The 26,084-nt window shown below is 40.1% G+C and overlaps 1 protein-coding gene across 37 annotated transcripts in view; it reads right to left on the bottom strand.

Annotated features, from left to right (window-relative positions):
- CAST (calpastatin) overlaps positions 1–26,084 on the bottom strand; it is a 71,927-nt gene that overhangs the window by 1,885 nt on the left and 43,958 nt on the right. For 18 of the 37 annotated variants that reach the window (XR_012670961.1, XR_012670960.1, XM_075137270.1 and 15 more), the window contains 22 exons: positions 20,874–20,984; positions 20,275–20,376; positions 19,411–19,491; positions 19,262–19,315; positions 18,550–18,642; positions 18,292–18,387; positions 17,494–17,592; positions 16,254–16,337; positions 15,251–15,298; positions 12,645–12,749; positions 12,270–12,371; positions 11,496–11,597; positions 10,377–10,460; positions 9,572–9,619; positions 9,305–9,400; positions 8,632–8,730; positions 7,123–7,224; positions 5,312–5,404; positions 4,403–4,456; positions 3,894–3,983; positions 1,659–1,738; positions 452–518 (listed from right to left, as the gene is read on the bottom strand). Coding sequence is in view for 29 of the 37 variants with exons in the window: in XM_075137270.1 (XP_074993371.1) it covers positions 461–518; positions 1,659–1,738; positions 3,894–3,983; positions 4,403–4,456; positions 5,312–5,404; positions 7,123–7,224; positions 8,632–8,730; positions 9,305–9,400; positions 9,572–9,619; positions 10,377–10,460; positions 11,496–11,597; positions 12,270–12,371; positions 12,645–12,749; positions 15,251–15,298; positions 16,254–16,337; positions 17,494–17,592; positions 18,292–18,387; positions 18,550–18,642; positions 19,262–19,315; positions 19,411–19,491; positions 20,275–20,376; positions 20,874–20,984 (1,881 nt within the window). In the remaining 8 variants the exon portion in view is untranslated. The other 19 variants (XM_075137271.1, XM_075137267.1, XM_075137269.1 and 16 more) reach the window with 14 other exon arrangements.

Consider the following 26,084-nt stretch of genomic DNA (forward strand, 5'->3'; position numbering starts at 1 on the left):
CTGCTATACCTGCCAGCTTAGCTGTGGGGCTTTTTACATCTGTTCTGGATGCTGCTCCAAAACTAGCCTGGTGCAGAAATAACGACATAAGCTCACTGTCCTAAAGATACAACCAACCAGTTGAGATGTGCTTCGTCTTCATTACTCTGCAAAAAGGTCTTACTAGGGAAGCAGTATATGATGCCTTGGAATCCTTAGTTACACGAACCTAAAGGAATTTAGTACATGAAGTAATCCCATACAAACTGTACGGACAAAGGGTGTGAAAAAAAAGTAAGGCCTTTTCTGCCTAGGAACACTGAAGTTCAAAGTCATTCCAAGTGTTGTGTCTAACAGCATCTCTAACCACGTCTTGGTTCAGTTAAAAGACGGTTAACAAAACTTAGCTTTAATAACACTAGCATGAGTTGTCTTTGTGGTAGTTCAGAGAATAGAGGGGAAGAAATCTCACCCAATGATGTTAACGTTTAGCTTGTTTTCTGCTTCTCAGATTTGCTGCTGGAGGACTGTCCCTTTGCCTAAAAAGCAAGAGAAGCATGAGATAGTAAGAAACTGTGAACTAAGCTAAAATCTGAAATAAAAAAGGGACAGATACTCATCAGAAGTCACACTTCAGACATAAATATGATCTGCACTTAAATAGAGAAAGTTTAGCAATAGTATTTGTAACTTCTGTTGTGTATATGTATTTTCATTTTTCCCCCATCACTTACTTCGTTTCAGATAAAGGCGGCTGTGGCTGACCTCTTCATATCCTATTTCTCAACATCCTTTTACTCATGCTAGTGATCCAGTCACAATTCAGAACATTAAAACATACATCCTTCTGGAGAGGATTTAAAGACCCCCCCAGTTTTACATCGAAAACTGTGTAACTGTTCTGTTGTTACACAAAAGGCACACATGACAATTTCATAATAAAGAAAAATTGCACCACTTGAAATGTGAAACATAAAATTTCCAGAGCAGATGTTACCATCTGGTTCAGGCATCCACCTGCACGTATCCCGTGAGAGAATAACGTGACGGGAAAAGTTTCACCCTTGCCTAAATCCATTTTCTGTATTTCTGGATGACAAAAGCCACGCAACTTCTCTTTTTTTTTTTTCTTTTTCTTTAAATATAGAAACTACTGCCTTCCTTTTCCCACCAGATTCATTCTGCATACTTGTTTATGAATATATGTAGGTTTTCATTCATTTTTTTAAATAAATTACGATAATAACTTGAGAAAAGGATGTGTGGTTGAAAGAGTATGTTCTAATCACTTCTAGAATGTTGTAATTTAAAACTGTCAAGAAAAGAGAGAAGTGATGGTGATCCCGAGGCAGCTATAGGCATGTGAAGTGTGACTTTTAGATTAGCAAATATGGGAATGAGGAGCCCGTGGCGCATGCCCTGAGCCCGCTGGAGAAGACCACACTCTCTCTGAGAGAAACGTATTTTAGCCCCCATTTATTGCAAATTTCCCTTGAAATGGACAGGTGCTTTTCTCCCATGTACATGCTTACAAAAATGGATCAAGTTCAACCTACTGATGTAAAATTCTCCCCAAACTAATATCCACGTAATATGAATCCAAAATCCAGTTGCCCATCTTTCATGTTTATAGTGTACAGTAACCAGGACTGTCTGTATTACAACATGTATGTTTCTACCGTTTTAGGGTCTTTGGGTTTTCCTTTGTCCTTTGGGGTTGGTTTAGTGGTGATGGTTTCCTTTCCACTTTTGTCCTACACTCCAAAGAAAAAAAAAAATTACAGTTACAAACAGAATAGAAAATTGATGGCTCCTACTCTGACATCTGCCATTACACATTATTTTACATGTGGTTGGTAAGGTGGGAGAGCACTCAATGCAGGACGCATGCATATAATTACTGCCCTTAGTCTACAGCAAGCTGGAATCTGGAGCCTTGTTTAATATTGGGGAGACTGGGGCACCAGAAAGCATACACAGATAAAAAGCTGGGCAGATTTTGTATTTCCTACAAAGCAGGAGAAGATTTACCTCCGAAGTTCATAACCGAATAACACAAGCACTTAAAAACACCAATAGTTTGGCTTAAGCCGGCTGAGGATTCGGTGTCAAGGTAAGCACTTGGGGAAGGCACTGCAGCAGGCAGAAGAGCTATTTGGAAACACAAATATTTCCTCCCAGGAATTACATCTGATTTGAACTTCATTTTCAAAGCTGCTTCTTCTCTGCCCCCCAGGAGAGGAACAAACACAGCATAAAAGCGCAGATAATCATAACCAACATTTTAAGTATGGAAAAACTTCTAATTCACTCTTGGTAATGGGGTGCCTTGTAGTATAAGCTTAAGGAAGCTAATGCAGAACTTAACTTGGGAACTGGTTATGCTTCCACAGCTGTGTCTATCCAATTTAATTTTTGACTGCTAATATACTACTATATGGTTTGGTCAAAGATCTTGTAAATTCAAGCTTTGATTTTTTCTTCCTCCTTGCAGGAAGCAGGTGGGTCACTACTGCAGGAAAAAGGCAGGGATGGGCTGGCAGGAGTCCATAGCAGGTGAGAGACAACGTGAGCTGCTTTAACCAGCCAAGTACAAAAACTATTCACCGTTAAAAAAAATGTGTACCATTCCCCCTCCCTGTAGGTGAGGGACCAGGGCAAAGGATAGAACACGTCACACACAGGATAAGAGAGCAAATGGCTACCAAGAGGGAGTTACTGGTTCTTAACCAGTTCGAGCACTTGTAGAAAACAAACGGAGTCCATGATTTTCGCACGGATATCCCACCAGCTGCCCCAGAGGGCCCTGGGCTCCTCTGCCAAGGAAGCACGTAAGGCAACTCCAGTGGCACAGAGGATGTCTCAAAGCCATGCAAGACCTCTCCCTCTGCCCAAGCTCAAGGTAACAAATGCTGGGTTAAGAGCAAGCAGAAAGCACGTCTGACAGTGATTCTTCTCGCTTGTGGACCAAATTATTTCTATTAGATTGAACATTAGGAGAAATTTCTTTACTGAAAGAGCGGTCAGGCCTTGGAACAGGCTGCCCAGGGAAGTGGTGGAGTCACCATTCCTGGAGGTATTTAAAAGACGTGTAGATGAGGCCCTTAGGGACATGGTGTAGTGGGCATGGTGTGTTGGGTTGACGGTTGGACACGATGATCTTAGAGGTCTTTTCCAACCTGTATGATTCTATGATTCTATGAAATCTCCGTCCCCTTCACACTCTTTTCCAGCACAACCATCCTTCCTCAAACACCATCCTCATGTTGGTGACCTCCAGATTTATGCAGCTTCCACTGCTGGTTCATTTCATGTAGCCTCGCACGTGCAGCACTTTGCTGGGAAAGTCTAACAGGTGTTTGTCAGCTGTGTTTAAGATGATTCTATGACAAACAAACACTCCATTTCTCATTGCAAGACCTCTCCAGTCCATTCCTCCTTATTTTTCTTGTCAGCTCTACTATTTTGCCTGTACACCTAAAACTCTTTCCTACTCCTAGCATTTCTCTCTGCAAAATCTTCTCGAACTGTTTCTCAGTTCCAGACTACAACTACTGCTAGGTAGTGCATGCAATCATTGAACAAAGATTTCTCTGCCTCTCTACATTTTTTGAACACTCTGATCTATATAAAAACTGTTACCACAATTCTCTGCTCAACTCACTTCTCCAAGCCTATCTTGCCTCTTTAAAAGAGCCCAAATACCACAAACCTTCCTTCTTCCAAATATTTAGTACACAGCAAGACACATCAAACTTCCATTATAGTAGTAAGACAATCACTACATCTGGAGGGCATCTTCCAAAGAGGCTAGCTCTAAACCTAAACTGAGCTACTGCAAATAAAAGTGAGGAACTTTCACAGAGTAGTGAAAAACTGTTTATTTTGCATATTATTAGCAGAAAATGTCCTACCTTTGAATGCTGTGGAGTGGCAGGAGCCTTTGCACAAGTATCAAAGTCACCTGATAGGGCATCAATAGCTGCAGAGTCATCTGTAGGCTTCTGCAATAATTTTAATTCTGAAGTCACACAATATGCAATACTTCCCACAGTCCAATTAATGTTTCAGGAATTTATGTCTGCTTTAATTATCCCTTTCTTAAAAAAAAAACATACCTGAACTCTACACATATATTAGAACAGAGACATCTATCTGAGGTTTCCAAGATACACAATTTCTTTGAATACTGGATCTGAACATTCACAGTGTAGTTGTGCCTAAGAACTGTATCTATTGTGAAGAGTTACTCTTCACAAAAGTCTCACTGTCCACATGGCTACCATTACCTACTGCATTCAATAGCATTTATGAGAATTTGCAATGAACGTCACGTCTTGAGCCTACAATGGCACTACTTCGAAAAAAAGATGAGAGCACACAGCATGAAACAAACACAGAACAAAAATATCGTAAATGTTACCTCTTGTTCTTTGTGTTTCACATCATCCTTTGCTGTTGGCTTTACTGGTTTACCCTTGGGAAAAAGAAACATTACATCATCATTTTGAACTGGTCAGATTAGTTTTGAGATACAAGTACTTACGTATGACATTGGGAGTCTACAGATTACCACAAAAGTTGAACCATTCTGAACTGATTTCTTTACTCCTCATACTATGTATTCAAAGCCAGTTCACGATGTGTTTTCAAGCTCTGTTACTTTGACTACATCTGCGATATCATCTTTCTATCCTTGTAGTCTACTGGGAAAACAGCTTCCTGGTCCAGAAAATGTCAAATCACTGTCAGAGCAGTCACTTGCTCCAGTGACTAGCAGTTCCACAGGGCTTTAGGTATACCACCAAGGTAATACCTGTACACACACTTTGTTCCCAAACTTGGAACAAAACTACTTGGAATGAACAAGCGTTATTATCCACAGTTTGCAAGTATCTCCTATTTGAAAGGAGACTATAAAGCCAAGCTGTTTCAAGGGAGACACTCTATTTTTTCACCTGGTTTTCTGGAGCACCTAAAACACTGAGCCAGCGTAACTGGAATCTATACTGCTAAATCTCCAGGACATTGATTGCTACTGGGTGGTTCAAAGTGATTTATTTGTTCAGATTGCCAGATTTAAAAAAAAAAACACCTAATTTTTTTTTCCCCATTTGTTTTTTGAATTATATGCACGCAAGGATATACACCGCTACTCTAAGTATAGGATATTTAGATGTTTAACACTAATACATAAATATAGTACACACACTTACTCACTTATTCAGCTTCCCTGTTCTCCCTGTAATACCAAAGATGATAGACTGGCTCATATGCACAAATTTCTGGTGTTGCAATAAAACAGCTAAATAAAAACAAAGCTTTTCCTTACCTGCTCACCTGACTCCAGAAGTTTTCGATAGTCAGGTGGGATAGTATCATCTCTTTCTCCAAGTTTGTCTGTGTGTTCAGATTTAGCCTTTTCCTGAAAGCATTTAATCTTTTAACAACTTCAATACTTACGTTAGAAACATTAGCAAACAGTAAGTCAGAGTGATCATTAAATGTAGGACAGCTGCCTGCTCAGAACTTAAAATTTCAAAACTACCAGAAAAAAACCCATATATTTATTTCAATATGAAGTGTGTTTCATGCCTGAAAGTTTTAAATTTACTAGCTCTCAATAAGTGTACACATTTAATAAGTTAAACATATATATACACAGCAGCATCCCAACATAAAAAAAGTTATGTCAACTTTCAGTTCTGCTTTTCAACAACATGACTAAAAGGAGTCATTCCACACTTCTGCATCAAATCTCATCCGTGCACTGTAGCTTTAACACAAAACTGACGTTCTTGCAACACCTTACCAGTGAATGCATCTGAGTACCTTTAGCAAAACCCAGGGCACTTATCCACCTCACACCAAACTGGTCAAGAGCTACCTACACTTCTCAGGAGACTTAGGAGCCAGAGTCAGCTTCAAATCCAACACAACTGGAAGGCAGAGCACCACAAGCTCCTGAAAACTGCACCAAGGAGGGAAGCATTCCTTCCACTATGTTTATTTTTCAATTTGCGCTGCTTTGATTTCTGGCAAACGTAGTAGAAACATGCCAAACACAACACCTGGTTTAGATACAAGTAGGTTTTTAAGCATATTGTTGAAGGGTATTTTTGTATTTGTTAACGCAGACTTTTTAAGGAACAATTCTTTTTGAAATTTTTTCATCCAGAGTAAGCATTTTTCATGGCCTTCTAAAGAACACCACACGAAGAAAGCTGGGCTCCTACAGCTCCACTGAAGCACAGGAGTTGCTGAGATCTCGCACATGAAGCATGCGCTCCCTTGCTATGGCAAGGGACAACGCTACCCAGGCTGTATAAACCTGTTCCTAAGGCAGCCAGCAACCTCTGAGAGTAGAAATCTCCCTCTAGATTCCAGCCTAAATTTATTCATGGGCAGCTTATGGTGTTTTTTTTTTCCCCAGTAATGTCCTTAAGTATTTCAGTTTACAATTTACTATTACTACCACTATTTAGCAGAAATGTGTCTGATTTTCTTATCAGCAGGAAAGTCTTTATACGATCGTATGAAGAAAGACTGAGTGAAGACAAAACACGCAGAAACAAGCAAGTTAAAAAATGGGACTGATTAAATGAACACGTCTGTTGATGAACTTGGTATTTGTGGGGTTATAATAGTCAAAGTTTGACAAAAAGAAAGCCACAAAATTAATTTTAGAAACAGACACCAGAGAAGATACCTGAAAAATAATTAGACTAATGACAATAAAAGGCATTGAAATCAAATTATTGCATTTCCTGTAGTATTTCAACACTTACCTCCAAAGTGGTTAAAGTATATTAACTAATTCAACATTTTTCACAAAACCCACAAGTAATCCAGCTGCTTGAAGAGTGCATGCTTAGAAGCAAAAAACATTTAAGTGAACTGGTTGACATGTCTACATGTAGGACAACATAAGAGTATGTTGGTTTTTTCTAGTAACCTTACTCCTACATCTGAAAATCATACGCCATGTACTCGTATGTATGTAAGAAATATTACAGTATACCATTTAAAAAAAAAATCTCTAAGGAATAAGGTAAGTATCTCAGGTTTTTGTGGTTTTTTTTGTTTGGTTGGTTGGGTTTCCCCCTGCCCAGACTGCACAAGTTTCAGAATGTCTTTTGTTACCTTTACTTTATCCACAACTGGTTTGTCCTCATCAGGGTCGGGCTCCCTCTGTCCCAAGAAATCGGACAGGAGATCCAAGGCTTCGTCCATCTCTTTTCCTCCCTAACATAGTATAAACACATCCATGAACATAAATCAGCTGTAAAAATAATTTAATTCATCAAGCTAATGTAAGTACTGACTAATGAACTGTCAACTTCAGTGAACAACGAGCAATCACTTCTCCCTTTGTAATTATAATGTAGTGCAATAGCTGGGGGAAAAAAATTACAGAATATTTAGACTTACAGAAAACCTAATTTCAAGAATGGGTTACGGAATTTACTTTAATGGCTTTTTTTGTTACACATAAGCCTAACTGATCTAATGAGAACATTCTATGAAAAGATTGTTTTTCAGTAATTGCCATTCGTTCTGCAAACATCATTATCACTGCAGATTAGCTGCTAGGAAGAGTCAATCTGAATTAAAACTTACTAACATTTTATCTTCACAATGTGTATGGTCTTTTGCTAATTCACACCAGTTTTATTCAAACACTGGTTAGAAAAAAAGACCTTAAAACCAACTAAAACCCAAGTGGGAGGAGCTTTATAGTCCCCTTTCAGATTAGGCTGGAAACACTAGAGGGAGCTCCCACTGCGCGTATCAAAATGGAGGAAGAGGGAGGCATGCCACACTACCACCAAATGCCACAACGAAAAGTTCTCCTGGTATTGAAAGGAGGTCATGGCGCTGCCTGTCCCTCCATTAACCTTGAACTCCTCCTTTTATAGGCTTAACAGATGACTTTGCCGCTATGGAATGACTACACTATTATTGTTTTACATGTTCTCATTACCTGACCAGGAAAAGAAAGGTGTCATTTGGCTAAAGGCCCAAGCCTAAAAATGAAACCATTTGCAGATAGCTCACTACCCGCACCGACCCATGGAAAGGAAATGCACACATCCTCTGATGTCCTCAGTAACTCTGGAGGAATCAGCACAGGACTGGGCGCTTCCTTCCCCAAGCGCAGGTGAGGGGGTTACAAAGGCAGGCTGAAATACGACAAAACGGGCAGACCAGTTTTCACAGTCAGTTCGACATGAAGTGTCCAGAAAGTCACACTTTTTTTTTCCCAGAGGGAACATTTTCTTTCCCCCCAATAGCCAGTATTAGCAATAAATTATTTAACTTTGCAACAGTCTATACTGTAAAACTGGCTGGGTCATGCTCCCATCTCTCTTCATTAGTCAGTTCTTGGTCTGAGATACAATAGAATAGAATATTTCAGTTGGAAGGGACCTACAATGACCATCTGGTCCACCTGCCTGACCACCTCAGGGCTGACCACTTTAACTTTACGAAGTTAAAGCATGGTATTAAGGGTATTGTCCAAATGTCTCTTAAATTCCAACAGCCTTGGGACATTGACCACCTCTCTAGCAAGCCTGTTCCAGGGTTTGACCACCTTCTCGGTAAAGAAATGTAGGTCCTAGTTAAGGATCTACAGAAGAGGTTGCTTACTGAGGTAGAAGCTAGAGGAGCTGCTGAGTGCACTGAAGAAACTGTAGTAGCAGAGATAACATCTGAGGAACCCGCAGGCTTTTTACTCTCCTTGGTTTTCTGAAACAAGACACAGCATCATTACTAACACAGAAGACTAAGAGAAAAATATGCATCAAATTCCATGCATCTAAAATGCAATGCCCATACAGCTTATTTCTAGGACTTTATTTTTCTTAGAAGCTCTACTTATTCAGGTTGAAACCCCTTCCTGAGAAGCACTGTGCAACTGTTTTGCATCTCAGTTTGTTCACGTTCAATCCTCCATCTCAACTACTGCATTAAACCCTGGCATAGCTTAAGTCAGAGGCAGGTTTTATGTGACTTCAGAGGAGCTAAGATTTCATCAAGCCCATCTATATTCCTAAGTAACAACTTTAAAAGTCTCAACTGCAAAGCATTTCTTATGCAAGCAACTAGTAAAAAGATATGACAACTAATTTATCTAGTTTTTTCTAATTATTAAAGTCCTGCTCTCTCTTCTATTAAGTTACTGCAAAAAATATTTAAAATTTTTATTTACTGAATTTTATTTAAGAAAGTTTACATAAACTTTAAAGGAAACAAATAAAACACCAAGATTATTGAAACAATTTGGAAATAAAACAGATTTTCATAAATGAAATATACTCACCTTTACTACAGTTGGTGTAGGTAATGGTGCAGATGGGGATGGAGAACAGGAAAATCCTTCCGTCAAACCCTTTAAAAGATCGTTTTCACTCATAGGCTACCATGAAAAAGAAAAAAAAAAAAGAGGCTTTTAAACCTTTTCATCTATTAAAAGGTGAGCAGGTAACATAGCCTATCTCCATTTTTAAACTGAAGACTGGGAAACCTTACTGACATTTGAGTAAGTAATTCATGAATGAAACATTTATCTGAATATTCACTTTTTTACCTGGGACTTTTCTTCAGGTTTTGGTAAGAGTGGTTTTCCATCTTTATCCTACAAAACAAAAAGGCCCTTATATTAAACCAAGCAGTCCTTAAATGACCATACAAGTACTCTGAGAGCATTCACTGAACGACAGATTGTATTACACTAGAAAAGTAACCTCTAGCATCTACTGCTGTTACTCAAGGTGTCATTTAAAAAATCCAGCTCCTGTAACTTCAAAACATCTAAGTGCTGAAAACTGCTTCAGTGTGTGGGATTCTGGGCTTCCCTACGTTGTGTTTCAATTTCCATGGAAATAGCACAATTAATAAATAAACCCCCAACTTCCAGATTGGTAACAATATTCCTGGATGCAGAGTCCAGAAAGGCCATATCTTTTCACACTGGCAGCTCTCGCAGGTGGTGTGCAAGTCTTGGCTATGCCTAAGCAACCCATTTATGTCAAATGAGATGTGTGGTGATGTTTGTGAAAATAGCACCTGAAGCGTTGGCTTTTTTAACAGCTTTGACCAATCACAATTTATTAAATTCTAAAATACTAAAAGCTAATGAAAGACTCCAGTGCACTAATCTCAGCCAAAATTATTCACGTGTATGTACGTGCATCTAAACCACTTCTGTGCCTACACAGGCATCTGATGATAGATGTCAGATATTCAGGAACTACAAACTGGAATTTTTACATACTACAAAAATGGCCAAACTAAACATCAACATTTCAAAATGAAACGGAGTTTCAGTTTCACCCATATATTCTGGAGAATGAAAGGAAAGTCAGATTAAAACAGCACATTAAATAAGTTACTTTTGCCTCTGTTAATCTGTACTCTGGAGGAATAGTTTCTTCATTTTCACCCAGTTTTTTGCATTCTTCCTGTTTGGTTTTCTCCTACGAAGGCAAAATAAAAACAGTATCAATAAAACCAAATAACTATATGCCAACAGACATGCATATGAGCAAGCTTTCAAAGCCTTCAGTCTACTGATTCAAATTAGTCTTTCAATCCAACTACCAGGTAAAAATTTCATGCAAATTAAAAAAACCCCTTTGCTCTTGAGAAAGCCTTCATTTCTCTGCCTGTTTCTTCCTGTGTATATCAGAAGTAGCTCTACCTATTTCAATGAAGATCAACAGAGTTAAGTAAATAGACGAGCATGGACCAATAACAAAATGGCACTATACCTCTGAGTCTTAATTCTTGACTTTTTTTGAAATCCACTCAACAGCTATCCAGGCTGCATGCAAAGGAAGGCTGAACAGAGAAATGGGTAGCCAACTTCAAAAAGGACCACTCTCCATACAAGTTATGTTGGAAGAGGAAAACTAAGAAAAGGTAGTAAAGACAACTTTGGGAACTTTCGTTTGATAGAGTTCCAGCCCACCAGAAGAGCTGTCCTCTATTTTTGGCTCCAGTCAATACCATCTGGCCCATGGTTTGGGGTGGCAAACGGGAGCATTCAGACTGTGACTATGACAGCATTCCCTTAGACTGAATACACATATTTCAGTGACTTACTTAAGGTTCCCTGTTAAAATAACAAGATCAGTGAAAAAACCCAAAGTTTTATGTATCATTCCTAATTCTCATAAAATTCCTTTTGAAAAAGGACCATACTGTATACTACCTCTGAGGTGCATGTTAATTCTGCTTTGGTTCAGCAGTAAGACACTAAGCAAAAGCAGTTTTCAGAAACTGAGGGAACTACTGTACTGTTATAGGTAAAACGATTAAGAAAATGTACTCGCTGTGTTGAAGTCCTACTAGTACTTCCTAAGAAGAACACAACTGGTTTCACAAGTAAATTTTGTTTTTTAAAAAAAAGAAAATATTATCTCTAAATTTTTTCTAGCCTGAGAAAATACAGTAACACTGAAGATAATTACATCAGAAGTCTATTTTTTGAGGTCTTATTGTTTCTCTACCTTAACTTTGTCCACAGCAGGTTTCTTTTCGTCTGGATCAGGCTCCCTCTTTCCTAGGCTTCTGGACAAGGCTTCCAGTGCTTCATCTGCCACGTGACCAACCTGTAAAGGTATTAATACAGTAAAAAACAATTCTTAGTTTGGAGTTCAGCTGCAGCTGAAGAAACCATATACTGTTGATATACTACCACCGCCAGCCACACATTAGTTAAGGTAAAAATTGAGAAGTAAACTAAAAAACCGTATCCTGCTCTCCCTAATTGTCTTCACATACTGGAATCTGCTGAGTTCAAGGCATAAGGAAACTTTGACAGGAGTTGCTCTGTAAACAGGCTTCTCTTTTCCAAAGACTTACTCACAGCTAAAATGTTCCACAAGGAGGCTTTTTGTTTGTTTGTTTTGTTTTTTAATAGAAGCATATATATTCTGAGAAGAGATGCAAGAATGTCAGCCATTAATGCAATCTTCCAAAATATTCAGTAGGACAATTATGATTTTTTTGTAGAATTTGTCTTTTCCTGCAGTATCAATTAAGTTCACAAACAGCATCCCTTTTAGAGCATTAAGAGGCCACAAGAACTGCAGTTTGACTTCCTCTCTTAAGAAGGTCACTGACCTTCCCCATTCAGTTTGTGCTTGACGTGACTTTTTTGGAAAGCACTCAGTCTTTGTGGCTTACCTCTACAGAGGAAGAATATGCAATACTGCATATTGCTATACCATTGCATAAATGGAGCACTAAGTTTTGCTTTAGCTCCAGCTAAGACTACTCACTGAGGACACAGCTGATGGAGCTGAAGACTGCACAGTGCAAGCTGTGGCACGAGGGACTACTTCATCCTCAGTAGTTTTTGCAGACACAGGATCTGAAGGCTTCTGAAACAGAACAATTACACTGCATTTTACTGAATATGCTCAGAAACCCAAAATGTACCTGGTAAGTGGCTTTTTTTTTTTAATACAGTACGAAACAGGAAAGAAAAGTCTAAATTTAAGGGTAGAAGCCCCTCAATTAAGGACTGTCAACACTGCATGTTCCACTGAAGGCAATGTGGAAACAGAAGAAAATATTTTTCTTGAAATAGTAGCATTATCCAGTCTTAGCAAAACTATCCATGTCAGCATCTTCAGTGAACTAGAAAGACATACTTTGAATGTGCTGCTGGGTTTCGATGGTTTGCATTGTACTGCAGGCTGTGCAGGGCAGGCAAAGTCTTTTGAAAATTCATCAACAAGATCAGATTCACTCAAAGGCTGCAAAAAAGACATATGTAGTACAGGTGACTCACTGCCTGTTTTTAATTTATTTTTTCAAGAATTATATTTCAACTACTCAGAAAGCAGGAAAACTTTTGTAGCCTACACCGAAATAAACCTACATTTACATGCAACAGAACAGCATGAATTTTGCAATGCATAAAATTAGGAAAACCACTTGTCAGAATGAGTCAGTTGCTTTGTTATCAAAAGTCAATATAATGTAGAGAACATATGTTCAATACTGTTTACAGGGCTACTGAAACGGAAAATGCAACCTCTCAATTAGAAAAAAAAAGAATGCTCGTATTTACTAGATAGTATTTACTATAAACAGCATCATGTTGTTAGAATACTTCAAGTATAAATTACATACAGGTAGTGGAAAGCAACACCATCAGATTATGATTCTCCCATTTTAATTTTTTTTCTTTTTTCCAGCAGAAGTAAGAGTCCCCTCAGAGGCAGTGTCAGCTGGAAGTTCTCTTAGCTTGTGCACTGACTGCTGACACTCAGTGGTTTTCACTGCGCATGTTTTAGGGAAAACCGAATAAACTGCAATTTTAGTTCCCTACTGTGTGGTCTATTACAATCTGTTGATACTATGTGATCTAGGACTATGTGATCTATATACTTCTGTAATCTATTACTAATGCTCCTGGGATCCTTCAAACTACTGTTTACACCTAAATGTTTAAATCTTCGCTAGCAGTGATCGCCATTCACTTGCTACGGGGAACTTAATTGGTTAGGGCTCATTTGGTCAAATTCATAATACGTAAAATGACATTTCTAAAGGAGAGTCTCTTATTTTCCCTCCCACTTTCCTTCCTTCGTCGATCAGTGCCCCTAAGTCTTTGTAAAATGTCTCATCGCATAAGGCCCCGCTTGTCATACAGGCTGAGTTCCTCCACTAAATCAAAAAAGCATTACGGCAATAACAACTTTTTTCACAAAAGTAATGCCACTGCATGTGCTTAAGGGTATGCAGAATGGAGGCCCAAAGTAATAGAAGCTCTAGTTGAAATCACGAAGGAAGAAGAACTTTGCATTTACCTGGTTTCGGCTGGGATAGAGTTAACCACACCAACCAGGAACCAAGGAAGAACTGTAAATGACTGAAGGTTTTTTAGTTATTGACATAACTTTTTTGCTGGTTTTGGTTTCACAGATCTAAATTACTGATGACACCACAGGAAATACTGGCGAACACATCTTGTTCAAAATCGCCTTCTTCAAATTATAAATAGTGAAATAGTGCTGAGAAAAATACTGCAACATATGACTTCGATAGCCCTGTGATTCACTTACAGAACAACTATTCAATTGTATTTGTGTCTCTGATTGATAGGGGTGGAAGACCATAGGAATACTTACTCTTCTACTAACCACTTAATTTTTCTGGCATAAGACCTCATGATTCTGAGCTCATCTTCTGCCTCGGTTTTGTACTAGACTTCAGTCAAACTAGGAACCAACCTCCCTTAACTCATGCCACGTGCCTCTTCCGGAGCTTTTCTTTTTTTGTGTGCCATCTCTTTTGTGCTCCCTGTGAAACAGGAAGGCTTGTCTCCTAACATAGCTGCTCTTTGCTCCTTATGACATGCTTGGCAGGTGTTCCTTCTGTGCAGCTCTCATACATCACCCACTCAGGACGTCTGCATGTCTAAGACCTGACACGAAAATTTAGAGACGTAAAGTCTTTTCATCACTGCCTTTGCATTCCTCCATATTTCAAGCTTGAATAATACAAATGACTTCACATTTCTGCTAAAAAGGCACAGTGTCATTCTCGCTCAGATTAGTCCTGACCTTCACACTCATTTCAGAAGAACGGAGGTTACCTGTACTTTTCCAATTTCGGCAGCACTCCTCAACTCACAGTATTTCCAAAGTGAAGCCCTCAGTTTCTTCAGTGCACAATTCCTTTGCTTTTCCTAATATTTGATTTCTTCCTGTGCATTTTCAATTAACCTTTGTAACTTTCTCTTTCAATCTTTCAATATATCTTGCACTTTCTAGGCCACGATGGATACTTTTTGCAAAGTCCAAGCTGTTCTTTGTGATTAGGAGAACGCCTATGGCAGCTTTTTCCTTCTTTCCAGTCGTGTTCCTTTATATTTGATGACTAATGAGAGGAAACTGTCAAGAAAACAAAAGATTTTTCTGCCTCGCCTCTCTCTGTCCTTCAACAGCTCCAACAGACTTCTACATAATACTTTACAGTAACTCCCCATACAGCTTTTCTTTGTGTCGGCAACCATTTCTGTAACTCTCTCCTACCTTCGTAATCTCTAAACCTTTTTCTTACCATGAGCTCTGCTTTCATAGCCAGTGAATTTCAGAAAAACCAACTTTCACTTCACACTTCAGATCAGCAGGTTTTGTGCAAGGAAGCAGACCAAGAGACTTACATAACGGCATAGAGAGAAGTGATGACAGAGAGGGAGAAAACAGGGTATCTATTCACATTTCGACAATATTGTCTGTTTCCTAACCTTAGGTTTTTCTTCAGGCTTTGGCAGTATTGGTTTTCCATCTTTATCCTAAAAGTAAATTAAGCATTATTGACATTTTTCCATTGTTATAAGAAGTGCCATACTCCATAATCACCAGCAAAATAATATAAAATAAAGCATAGACAAGATGAAATCAGTGACACAGCGAACAGGAATTCCCCTAAACAGGGCAAATTCTAACATGGCGAGTTAAGTGGATAAAATAAGCAAATGTAATGTCAGCACAACACAAATGGGTCAAGAGACCAAAAAGTATTCATTCCTATCAGTATCAATATGCAGCAGGAATTAATTCCATAGCAAAACAGCAGGAATTCATCCAGTAGTAAAACAAGCTTTGAGTGCAAAAACCAAACTTCTGCACTTGAACAAATAGGAAGTTAAATCCCAGGTCTATAGTCACGCAGTCTTGAAATCTCTAAAACAAGGGGTAAAACTGCTCCTTTCAAAAGAGAATGTTAACATTCAGCTCCAGCAAGGCCAGTTTACATAGCAACCTTGTCAACATCAGTTGTGCTAACAACCATTGCAAGAACTTTCAATTCTGAACTTTATGGAAAACACATCTCAGTTCTATTGTTGTTTTACTTAACCTTGGACAAACCTCGATCACTTGAAGTGACAATCATATCATTTTACAATAGTGTTTCAAGGTTACATTACAAAGTGATACCGAAGAGCATTTATGTGAAGAGATGGATTTTACAACACTGAGTTTAATATCAGAAACAATAACACCACTCTTGGAGAAGGAATGTGTGACCTGGGAAGATCAGGTCTTTGCTCAGAATGCCTGAAAAACCCAGTCATGCCCACAAAGGAAGGGAAGGAAACCAGAAATACAGAAATCACCAATAGGAGATAGCCATTGATTAAATACTAGTTTTGCTAGTTTTCCGCACGTTCCTTCCCTCTCTGTGACGAAAGAAACCGTCAGATGCAGTGCCCTATTTACGAAGCAATCGAGATAGAAAAAACTTACCAACTCCGGTGTTAACCTGTATTCTGGAGGTATCGTATCATCACGTTCTCCAGCCTTTTCTTCTTTTTTCTCTTTAGCTTTTGCCTTAAAAAGAAAGAACAAAAAAAATCACTTAGAGAAATTAAAATAAAAACTCAAAGTACACTCCACTATCAAGATTCTTCAGCCTACTGTTTGAAGTACTAGCATCAGATAAAATTATTCCATATATTCCAAGATACTAAAATTCCTCAATTTATTCCTATGAAATTTCTGTGGTAAAATCGTCATGGCTTAAGAATCAATGTCATATGTGAATACGACTATGTTATTTTAAATTCTAAAAAACTTCAATCACTATTCAGAGCTGTAACTTTGTGGCAGGTACTTTTAGAATTTTTGGGGTGTACAAAATCCTCAGGTTTCCTTGGATTTCATCACTCTGATAATACAAGCCATAATTCCATATCTTTTTCCATCACTCCTACTGAAGCACAGCTTTTAATTCTCTGAACCTCCTTCATGAAGCAATGCATCTACTAAGTTATCTGAAGGCCCAGACTGACGGAATCTGCAACACAACATGCTCTTTTTTGTCAGAATTGAGCTCCAACAATTTCTCTTGGCAACAAATGATTTTCTACTATTTCCCTGTCATTTGTTTGCTCTGAGCTGTAAGAGAAGACAGGGGAAAATAACTGGTATTAGTAGGGTTACAGGCAGAGTTTGCAAAACTGAACTAAAAAGTCAAAGTTAACATGTAAACACAGGGCTACTTTTAAAATCTAACTGTTGAAGAAAAAACAAAAATCTTAGAAGACACAGCAAAAGGCAAGACCCTTCCTTGGGGGTCTGATAGAAAAAGAGTATGCACTAAAACCCCAAAAAGTTAATTAAAAATCAAACAGCAAATATGTGCAAAACAAAAGCTTGCTATAAATTGTACCCAGTGCTTGGGGAAAAGAACAGAGCAACTATAGCTAACACAGGGAAAGGTGTATGTATGTATGTGTGCTTGTATAGCCGAACGAAATGCTTATCATTTTCCAGACCATGTTACTATATTCTATTCTACCTGTATCCACTCGGGATTTCTTCATTTGTGAATTTTCTTAATCACATAAGACTCAGATATTCCTTAGGCTTTTGATATGAAAGTCACTTTGTTATTATTCTACACATTTGTACTGTATCTAACAAAGAGGATTTGGGATTCCATGGTAGTGTCTGAGAGCTGCTGTAAAAAGAAGTAAGATTATACCTCTGACACCTCTACAACAGGGCTAAGATCTTCTTCAGGTTGAGGTTCAGGTCCACTGAGAGTATCAAGAAGAGCTTCCACTGCATCATCCTTAACTTCCTGTATTTAAAAAAACAGGCAAATAATTTCCTTACTTCTTTAAATTGATACAGGTTTTAACTTACGTATCTTTTATGCTGTAGATGAAGCAAACAGCCAGCACCAGAGTAGTCATTTCTGTTTGGCTTTACCCGATTTCCTTAACATCACATTGCAGGATATGGCAAATTACATGATAAGATTAGCACAGTCTAATCAAGGCATATCTCCTCTTATGGAGAGGGGAAAAGACAAAGCAAAAAAAACCGAGCACAGCATCACATAACACAATTGCCATATGCTTTGAAATTGCAAACCCAGAAAGTGTAAGGTCACACTTGCTCTCTACAGAGGAAAAAAGAAAGGTTTGTAAAACATGAGAAAATTACATCATATCCAAGTTTTAAACACACCTCACTTAACTAACAAAACACATACATTCTTCTACTCTATTGCCTCTAGTCAGAAGAACTACAGTTATTCTGCAGAAGAATCCAGAAGGAAAAAATCATCTGGCCCATTAAGGCTGGATCTTTAAGGTACAGTTAAGAGCCTGAGCAATGGCAATTCCTATTATTCCTATATTTTCTGTGATAAACAGGATTTACAACTGAAAATTAGGATGATGACCATCTTTACAGAATCAGGCACACATAAAATACAACATGTGCTTGTAAATTTTAATTAGAAGTTAACTAGTCAAAGAATGACTATGTATACCTCTTCTGATTTTGTCGTCTTCTCCTTCGGAAGAACTGAGGTCTTGACTGAACTTGCTGCTTGTGCTTGCACAATTTCTCCTTCCTTGCTTGGTTTCTTTTACATAAGGACAAAACGAGAGATATGAAATTACAGGCAAATTCGCAAAAATAAAAAGAAGATGAAATTGTCAAGGTAATTTTAAAGCAAAATATTACGATAATAATGGCAATATTTCATTACAATAAAGGCATGCAATGGCAAGAAAAATATCAACACCTCTGTCAGACTCTTCTTTTCTTCAGCAGAAGCAGCACTACAGGTAAAGTCAGACGACAGGGCCTCTGCAAGCTCATCATCTGTCATCGGCTTCTGAGCAAGAAATTGTAAATTAGGTTATGATTATTGAAGTTCAGATATCAATGCTGTCAAACTGGGTTTAAAATCTGAGTGTGCTCCATGCTTGCTCATACAATGACCTCATAAGCACATGTTGCTGTCACAGAAAAAACAAAGATACTTCCCCTCACTGGTTGATTCATTTTTTAGATAAGATTTTATTTTTAGTTGATTCATTTTTTAGATAAGCTTTTATTTTTAGATGTTAAACTTATAAACAGTAAAATTAAGCTGGCTTACAGAATTCTCTTGCTAAGTATAGACATTCAAGTAATCTTTGCTAAAGATGTTACCAAGAGACTCCTGCATGCACAGCTACTATTTCTTCCCGTTGTTATTATTATGCCCAAAATCTCTGTGAGCATTTATTTGACTTGTTTCAGTTTCAGTCAGTGTCCTGAAAATTCCTACTTCTTTATTAAAAACATCTGTGCCAAATTCTATTTCGTTTTATCCGTATCTACGTTATCTGGCACCCCACAGCCCTCTCCCACTTCCTGGGATTTTTGGAAGACAGGCAACACTTAAATTTTCCTAGGAATCCAATAATTGGGTTATTTTCACCTTCCAATATAAAAAAAAAGCGCCTTACTTCATCTCGTTCATCTACTTTTGGTGGGACTCCATCTTTGCTATCCCCTTTGCTCTAAAACGAGAATTAATTTTGTAGTAAATGTGAAGCAAAAACATACAATATGAAAGAAAGCATGCCTCAAGAATATTTTTTTTTAACTCACTAACCTTCAACAATTTAACATACTCTGGAGGGAGACTACCTTCCCGTTTACCCATTTCTTCCAAGTATCTTGAAGATATATCTTCCTATGAAAAGAATGCACACATTAATGTTTTTGTACTCTCCTGTATTGAAATAAATTTCTAACGTAGAGCTATCTACAGTGACAATTCTGGAAGGAAAATATGAGGGTTGGCTAGGTCAGAGGGCCAATCCTGGACAGCGACCATAGAGGGTCTTTTAGAACCCAGTATCAGGCACATGCATCTCGACTAGCTTTAAGAGTGCACGTCATCTAGCAAAACTCCGCATCTCCACTGCCAGATTCTGTCTGCATTAACGTAAGCCATTTCAGTGTCTCAGACCATAGAATATATTGCTGTACCTAGACTGAATTTTAAGTATTTATAAATTCCGAAATCTTTATCATGGCAGAGTACTGCACTGAGCTTGTAATCTTAATCCTTCTTGTGTTACTCTTCCATTCCAACTCAGAAAAAGTATGCATTCTTCCCCAAATTCTCCATGTTTTACGCTTTCTGAAGTAGAAATGAAATCTCCTAGGTTGTTTACATTGTCTTATACCTCCACCACTGCCTTCTGTAAATCCACTGGAAACCATGCTTGGAAGTCAGTTGAAAAAGTAACAAACTTTCTTTATTGAGACTTTACTGTTTTCTACTGCAATACATACATAACTGTATCATTTCTGTATTACTGAAAACAACACTAAAATGCGACTGTGCAAACTCTATTTTACCTCTTAGCAGATCAAAGTGACAAATACTGGATTAATGTAGTAGTGAGCAACTACAAACATATTTTAGAGATGAATCTTCTAAAAAATAAAAATAAAAAATGTAAAATACCGTAACTTCCGGACCAGTGTAAACAGGACTAGTAGGCACATCATCTTCAGGTCCACCTAGGGTATCTATTAGGCTATCTAGTGCCGACTCATCCATACCAAGCTAAAAAATAAGCACACAATTATAGAAGTTATCATACTGTACAAAGAAAAAAAAAATCTGAATCATCTAGCGAATCCGTAGAAACTCTTGGAAACCAAATCAAAAGCTTTCTTTCAGTAGGTCCTGTACTTGCCACTTTTTCAGTGAGAACTGTTCTTAAACTCATTCCCCAATGTCAGTAACAAGATCGTTTGTATTTATATACCAGCTGATATACATGCATACACACATAAACATAACTGAAGACTAATTAATTTTATGCTAGTTGTGGTAAAAGTGATTCTAAATAAGTCCTATTTGAAAAAACACAAATGACACGCCACTAGTTTATTACCTATTCTTTCAGATAGTCCTTCACCACCATACATATCTACTACATAGCAATACTTTAGCAATTACCAATTTATTTTTTCTGAAACTGAAGTGTTTCAGAGAGAGAAACACTCTCTGAGACATTTTTACAAGGGAAGCATTTGCCTGGGACTGTGTTTACCAACCTCAGTACTTGACTTATCAGCTGCAGTAACCACACTTGCACCGGCTGCATCTGCACCGGCTGCACCTGCACCAGCTGTGCCAGCCGCTACGGACATCTTCTCAGACTTGGGCTGGAGAAATAACAGAAAAATTAAGAGACGGTTTTATTATATGGCCCTGTCTTAAAAATTCTAGAGACAAAATTAAGTAAAACACAGATGTTCTACTCAGGCATGCATATCTATTGTCCCTCTTCATCTACACTTTGAATAAAAAAGATAAGCTGGGTCTACGTACTGGCTGAGTGGTTTGAAGTTAAATAGTTGCAGCTTACATGATACTGAGCCCAGCCTAAAACATCCAACTCTGAGGCTGCGCATATTTTTTTGGACTCAGCAACTGGCTAATGCACCTGCACAGCATCCAGATGTTTAGGCAGAGCAAGCTACCATCTACCTGCAATACTACGGAGACATACTCTCTTTCCAGTGTGATTTTGCTGCGAGAACGAAAGCATGCAATTTTAAGTACTCTACCTCTTTCTTTTTCTTTGCCAGTAAAAGAAATCTGCAGTGCAGAAAGACTATGAGGCCCCTTCCAAGTCTCTTTTGAAAGCTTTCATTTACACCTGATAGTTCTCAATACACCATTAACACCAGCACCAAATACTGCTCAAATAGGTAGGATGAAAACTGCTTCAGGGAGTTAGGTGCACTAACACAAAACGCAGACTTCTGCATTACTGACATTCTCATTTACTGCAAAAAAAGTGGGTTGTAGTAGAGCTGCAGGAGTCCTTCATGTCACTCTAGCCTCATCACTCAGACACATGCAAACCAGAAAGGACCTAGTTCCTGACTCTACTACACACTTTTGCTCCAGCTTTTTCCCTGCTTGTCCCTCTGAAGTGACCCCTCCCCAATTTTTTCCCCAACCTTTCTCTTTCTAGTTTTTTTCAGAATCTTGCAGTTAGGGTGTATGGGCTGCCCTACTGCAAACGGATAACCTGCTGACCTGCTGCATTTGGAGCCAACACTGCTACTAGAAACATGCCTGAAAGTCCACAGGTGAAGGAGCAACATGATGGCAATGCTCATACAAACAAAGCATTTGCTTGACTGACCAGACGGTCCCTTCTGTTCACCTTCAGTAGTGAAGGGGCAAGGAAAGAGACTGACAAAAAAACAATTACACCCACGTAGCTGCAAGGAACTTGCAGAAAGCTTGCATGAATGACAGAGGAGCCCCAAAGACGTAACACACGGGAAAAGGCTTACAGATAATCTTAAATGACGCTTGCTTGGCTAACAGCCAAAGTGGTTGGACAATGAAACAGATGTAGGAAGAGGACAACAAAAGGCGGATGCACCAAACAACCAGCACAAACTACCAACACCATCTGCTCTATCTGCAGCTGATGCTTATCCATTAATGCCGTCATGGTGTGGTGGTGCGTTCCCCCGCCTCTCCTGGGCCACTCTACGGTCTCAGGAGTTCCATTAGGCTTTGGCCTTTGGTCATGTGTTGAGCAGTTGAGCGTCCCTTGACCGTACCAGGAACTCTTGTATGGCTGAGGTGGGGAGCGGCACTGACCAAACCAGGAATTCCTGTTGCCTGGCCAAGGTGGGGAAAGAGGGCGGGGATAATTTGTCATCCCCCGACAGCCTTGGAACATCCCTTATCTGGATTGTAACTCCAGTGGAACAGTACCGTTGTTACTGGAATCTTGACAATTCTAGCAACTACTGACTCAGGCTGTTCAGGATGGAAATTTACGGATGACTGAAGCCAATCATCTTGTGACCCTATAAACGGCAGTCTTAAGTGAGACCCTTTGAGCTCTGCTGGACCGCAGCAGGCTGCTATCAGCAGGCTGCTATCAGCACCTCCCTCTGAGTGCGACGCCTCTCAGAGCTCGCGAGCTGTCAAGTTTCTGAAGTTTGAAGGACCGTTGCGGAAAGCTGACAATGGGACCTGGGCTGACAATGGGACCTTCACTCCTCAAGGCTCAACTCTCACCCGTTAAGAAATGCTGAGACATTTGAAGTGAATATTTCACTGAACTCAAGGGGAATTTTTAACAGGTATACCTTTGTACATTTATATATCTTTGTGTCTGTGTGTATGCACGTGAACTGACTTAGGTATCTGTCCTGGTTTCGGCTGGGATAGGGTTAAATTTCTTCCTAGTGCTGTGTTTTGGATTTAGTATGAGGAGAATGTTGATAACACACTGATGTTTTCAGTTGTTGCTAAGTGCCCTCCTAGTCCAAGGACAGCTCCCGTGCCTACTGACTGAGCTAGGTACACAAGATGGGAGGGAACATAATCAGGACAGCCAGCCCAGCTGGCCAATGGGGTATTCCATACCATGTGACGTCATGCTCAGTATATGAAGGGTAGGCGTGATCCAGGAAGTGCCGATCGCTACTTGGTTATCGGTCAGCGCGGGTGGTGAGCAATTGCATTGTACATCACTCATTTTGTATATTCTATCATTATTTATTATCATTATTCTCCCTTTTCTGTTCTATTAAACTGTCTTTATCTCAACCTATGAGTTTTTCTCACTCTTACCCTTCCGATTCTCTCCCCGTCCCACTGGGGGGGCGTGGGGAGTGAGTGAGCGGCTGCGTGGTATTTGGCTGCCTGCCAGGTTAAACCACGACAGTCCTTTTTGGCGCCCAACGTGGGGCTCGAAGGGTTGAGATAACGATAGATCTGACCAAAGTGTGTTAAGGCAAAATTGTTATAAGCATCCATTATATTGATTGGTCACAATGTTGATGTATTGGCTGTCAAAGTTGTGGGGCTGGCTTTCAATGTTGGGTCATGTAATACCTTGCTTGCAGTATGTGTTCCCTTTTGTGCTGTTTATCATCAGGCGGAACTGGACCAAGATTATCATTTTGTTGCTGTTTTATGAGGTGATAAAATCATTGGTCGTAAGTCTAATCTGGTATCTGTACTCGGCACTGCCATCATTTCTGTACCTCGGGAAGCCAAACAGCTGGGATCCCTTGCTAGGGAAGGAGGCATTGACAAAGCAATTGGAAAAGGGACACAGGTCCTCAGCCTCTGGAGGCGACTGCTGTCAGGCGTGAAGGAAAGGTATCCCTTCAAGGAAGATGTTATATATCGCCCAAGCAAATGGACCACTATGGAGAGAGGTATCCAGTACCTGAGAGAACTAGGCGTGCTGGAGGTGGTTTATAGTGACCTGAACGACAACCAAACGCCCAAAGATCCAGATGACGTCCAGTGCACGCGACCCATGTGGCGGAAGTTGGTACGGAGCGCACCAGCATCGTACGCCAGTTCGTTGGCAGTACTGTGCTGGAAAGAGGAAGAAGCACCAACGGTGGATGAGGTGGTTAGCAGACTTCGGGATTTTGAAGAAACTATCTCCTCCTCCCTTGTCTCGGCTGTAGAGAAGCTGTCCCGAGAGGTCCAGCAACTCAAAGACAATAGGTCCTATTCTCCACCTGTACAGACCAGTATCTCAGCCATTAGGAGTCAGCGTTTTTCTCCTGAAGAGAGAGGATATAGAAAGTACACACCACGGGGCACCCTGTGGTTTTACCTGCGTGACCACGGAGAGGACATGAGGCAGTGGGATGGAAAACCTACCTTGACCCTAGAGGCACGTGTACGTGAGTTGCAAGGAAAAACAATCACACAAGGGGGTTCTCTCAGGAAAAATGCTGCTCCAGTTTTCAGGAAAACCCTGTCTCACGACGGTCCAGTTTCCAGTGAACAGTTCCCCAGACAGAGTAGAAGGGCTGATCTTACTCTGGACTGTAATGAAGGAATTCTTGACTCACGTTTGCAAGAAGTGAGAAGCGGATACTATGACCAGAACTCGAGGGGCCCTGCCTCCGGCCAGGTGGAGGAAAGGGACAACCGGGTTTACTGGACTGTGTGGATTCGATGGCCTGGCACATCAGAGCCACAGGAGTGTAAGGCTCTCGTAGACACCGGTGCACAGTGTACCCTGATGCCATCAGGCTATAAAGGGGCAGAACCCATCTGTATTTCTGGAGTGACAGGGGGATCCCAAGAGTTAACTGTTTTGGAGGCCGAAGTGAGCCTAACCGGGAACGAGTGGCAGAAGCACCCCATTGTGACTGGCCCAGAGGCTCCGTGCATCCTTGGCATAGACTACCTCAGGAGAGGGTATTTCAAGGACCCAAAAGGGTACCGGTGGGCTTTTGGTATAGCTGCCCTGGAGACGGAGGAAATTAAACAGCTGTCCACCTTGCCTGGTCTCTCAGAGGACCCTTCTGTTGTGGGGTTGTTGAGGGTTGAAGAACAACAAGTACCAATCGCTACCACAACAGTGCATCGGCGACAATACCGCACCAACCGAGATTCCCTGATCCCTATCCATGAGCTGATTCGTCGACTGGAGAGCCAAGGAGTGATCAGCAAGACTCGCTCACCCTTCAACAGTCCCATATGGCCAGTGCGAAAGTCTAATGGAGAGTGGAGACTAACAGTAGACTACCGTGGCCTGAACGAAGTCACGCCGCCACTGAGTGCTGCCGTGCCGGACATGCTAGAACTTCAATACGAACTGGAGTCAAAGGCAGCCAAGTGGTACGCCACCATTGACATTGCTAATGCCTTCTTCTCCATCCCTTTGGCTGCAGAGTGCAGGCCACAGTTTGCTTTCACTTGGAGGGGCGTCCAGTACACCTGGAACCGACTGCCCCAGGGGTGGAAACACAGCCCTACCATTTGCCATGGACTGATCCACACCGCACTGGAACAGGGTGAGGCTCCAGAACACTTGCAATACATTGATGACATCATCGTGTGGGGCAACACAGCAGAAGAAGTTTTTGAGAAAGGGGAGAGAATAATTCAAATCCTTCTGAAAGCTGGTTTTGCCATAAAACAAAGTAAGGTCAAGGGACCTGCACAGGAGATCCAGTTTTTAGGAATAAAATGGCAAGATGGACGTCGTCAGATCCCAATGGATGTGATCAACAAAATAACAGCCATGTCCCCACCGACTAGCAAAAGGGAAACACAAGCTTTCTTAGGCGTTGTGGGCTTTTGGAGAATGCATATTCCAAATTACAGTCAGATCGTAAGCCCTCTCTATCAAGTGACCAGGAAGAAGAACGACTTTAGATGGGGCCCTGAGCAACAACAAGCCTTTGAACAAATTAAACAGGAGATAGTTCATGCAGTAGCCCTTGAGCCAGTCCGGGCAGGACAAGATG

Source organism: Calonectris borealis, chromosome Z (assembly GCF_964195595.1).
Source record: "Calonectris borealis chromosome Z, bCalBor7.hap1.2, whole genome shotgun sequence".
NCBI lineage: Eukaryota > Metazoa > Chordata > Aves > Procellariiformes > Procellariidae > Calonectris > Calonectris borealis.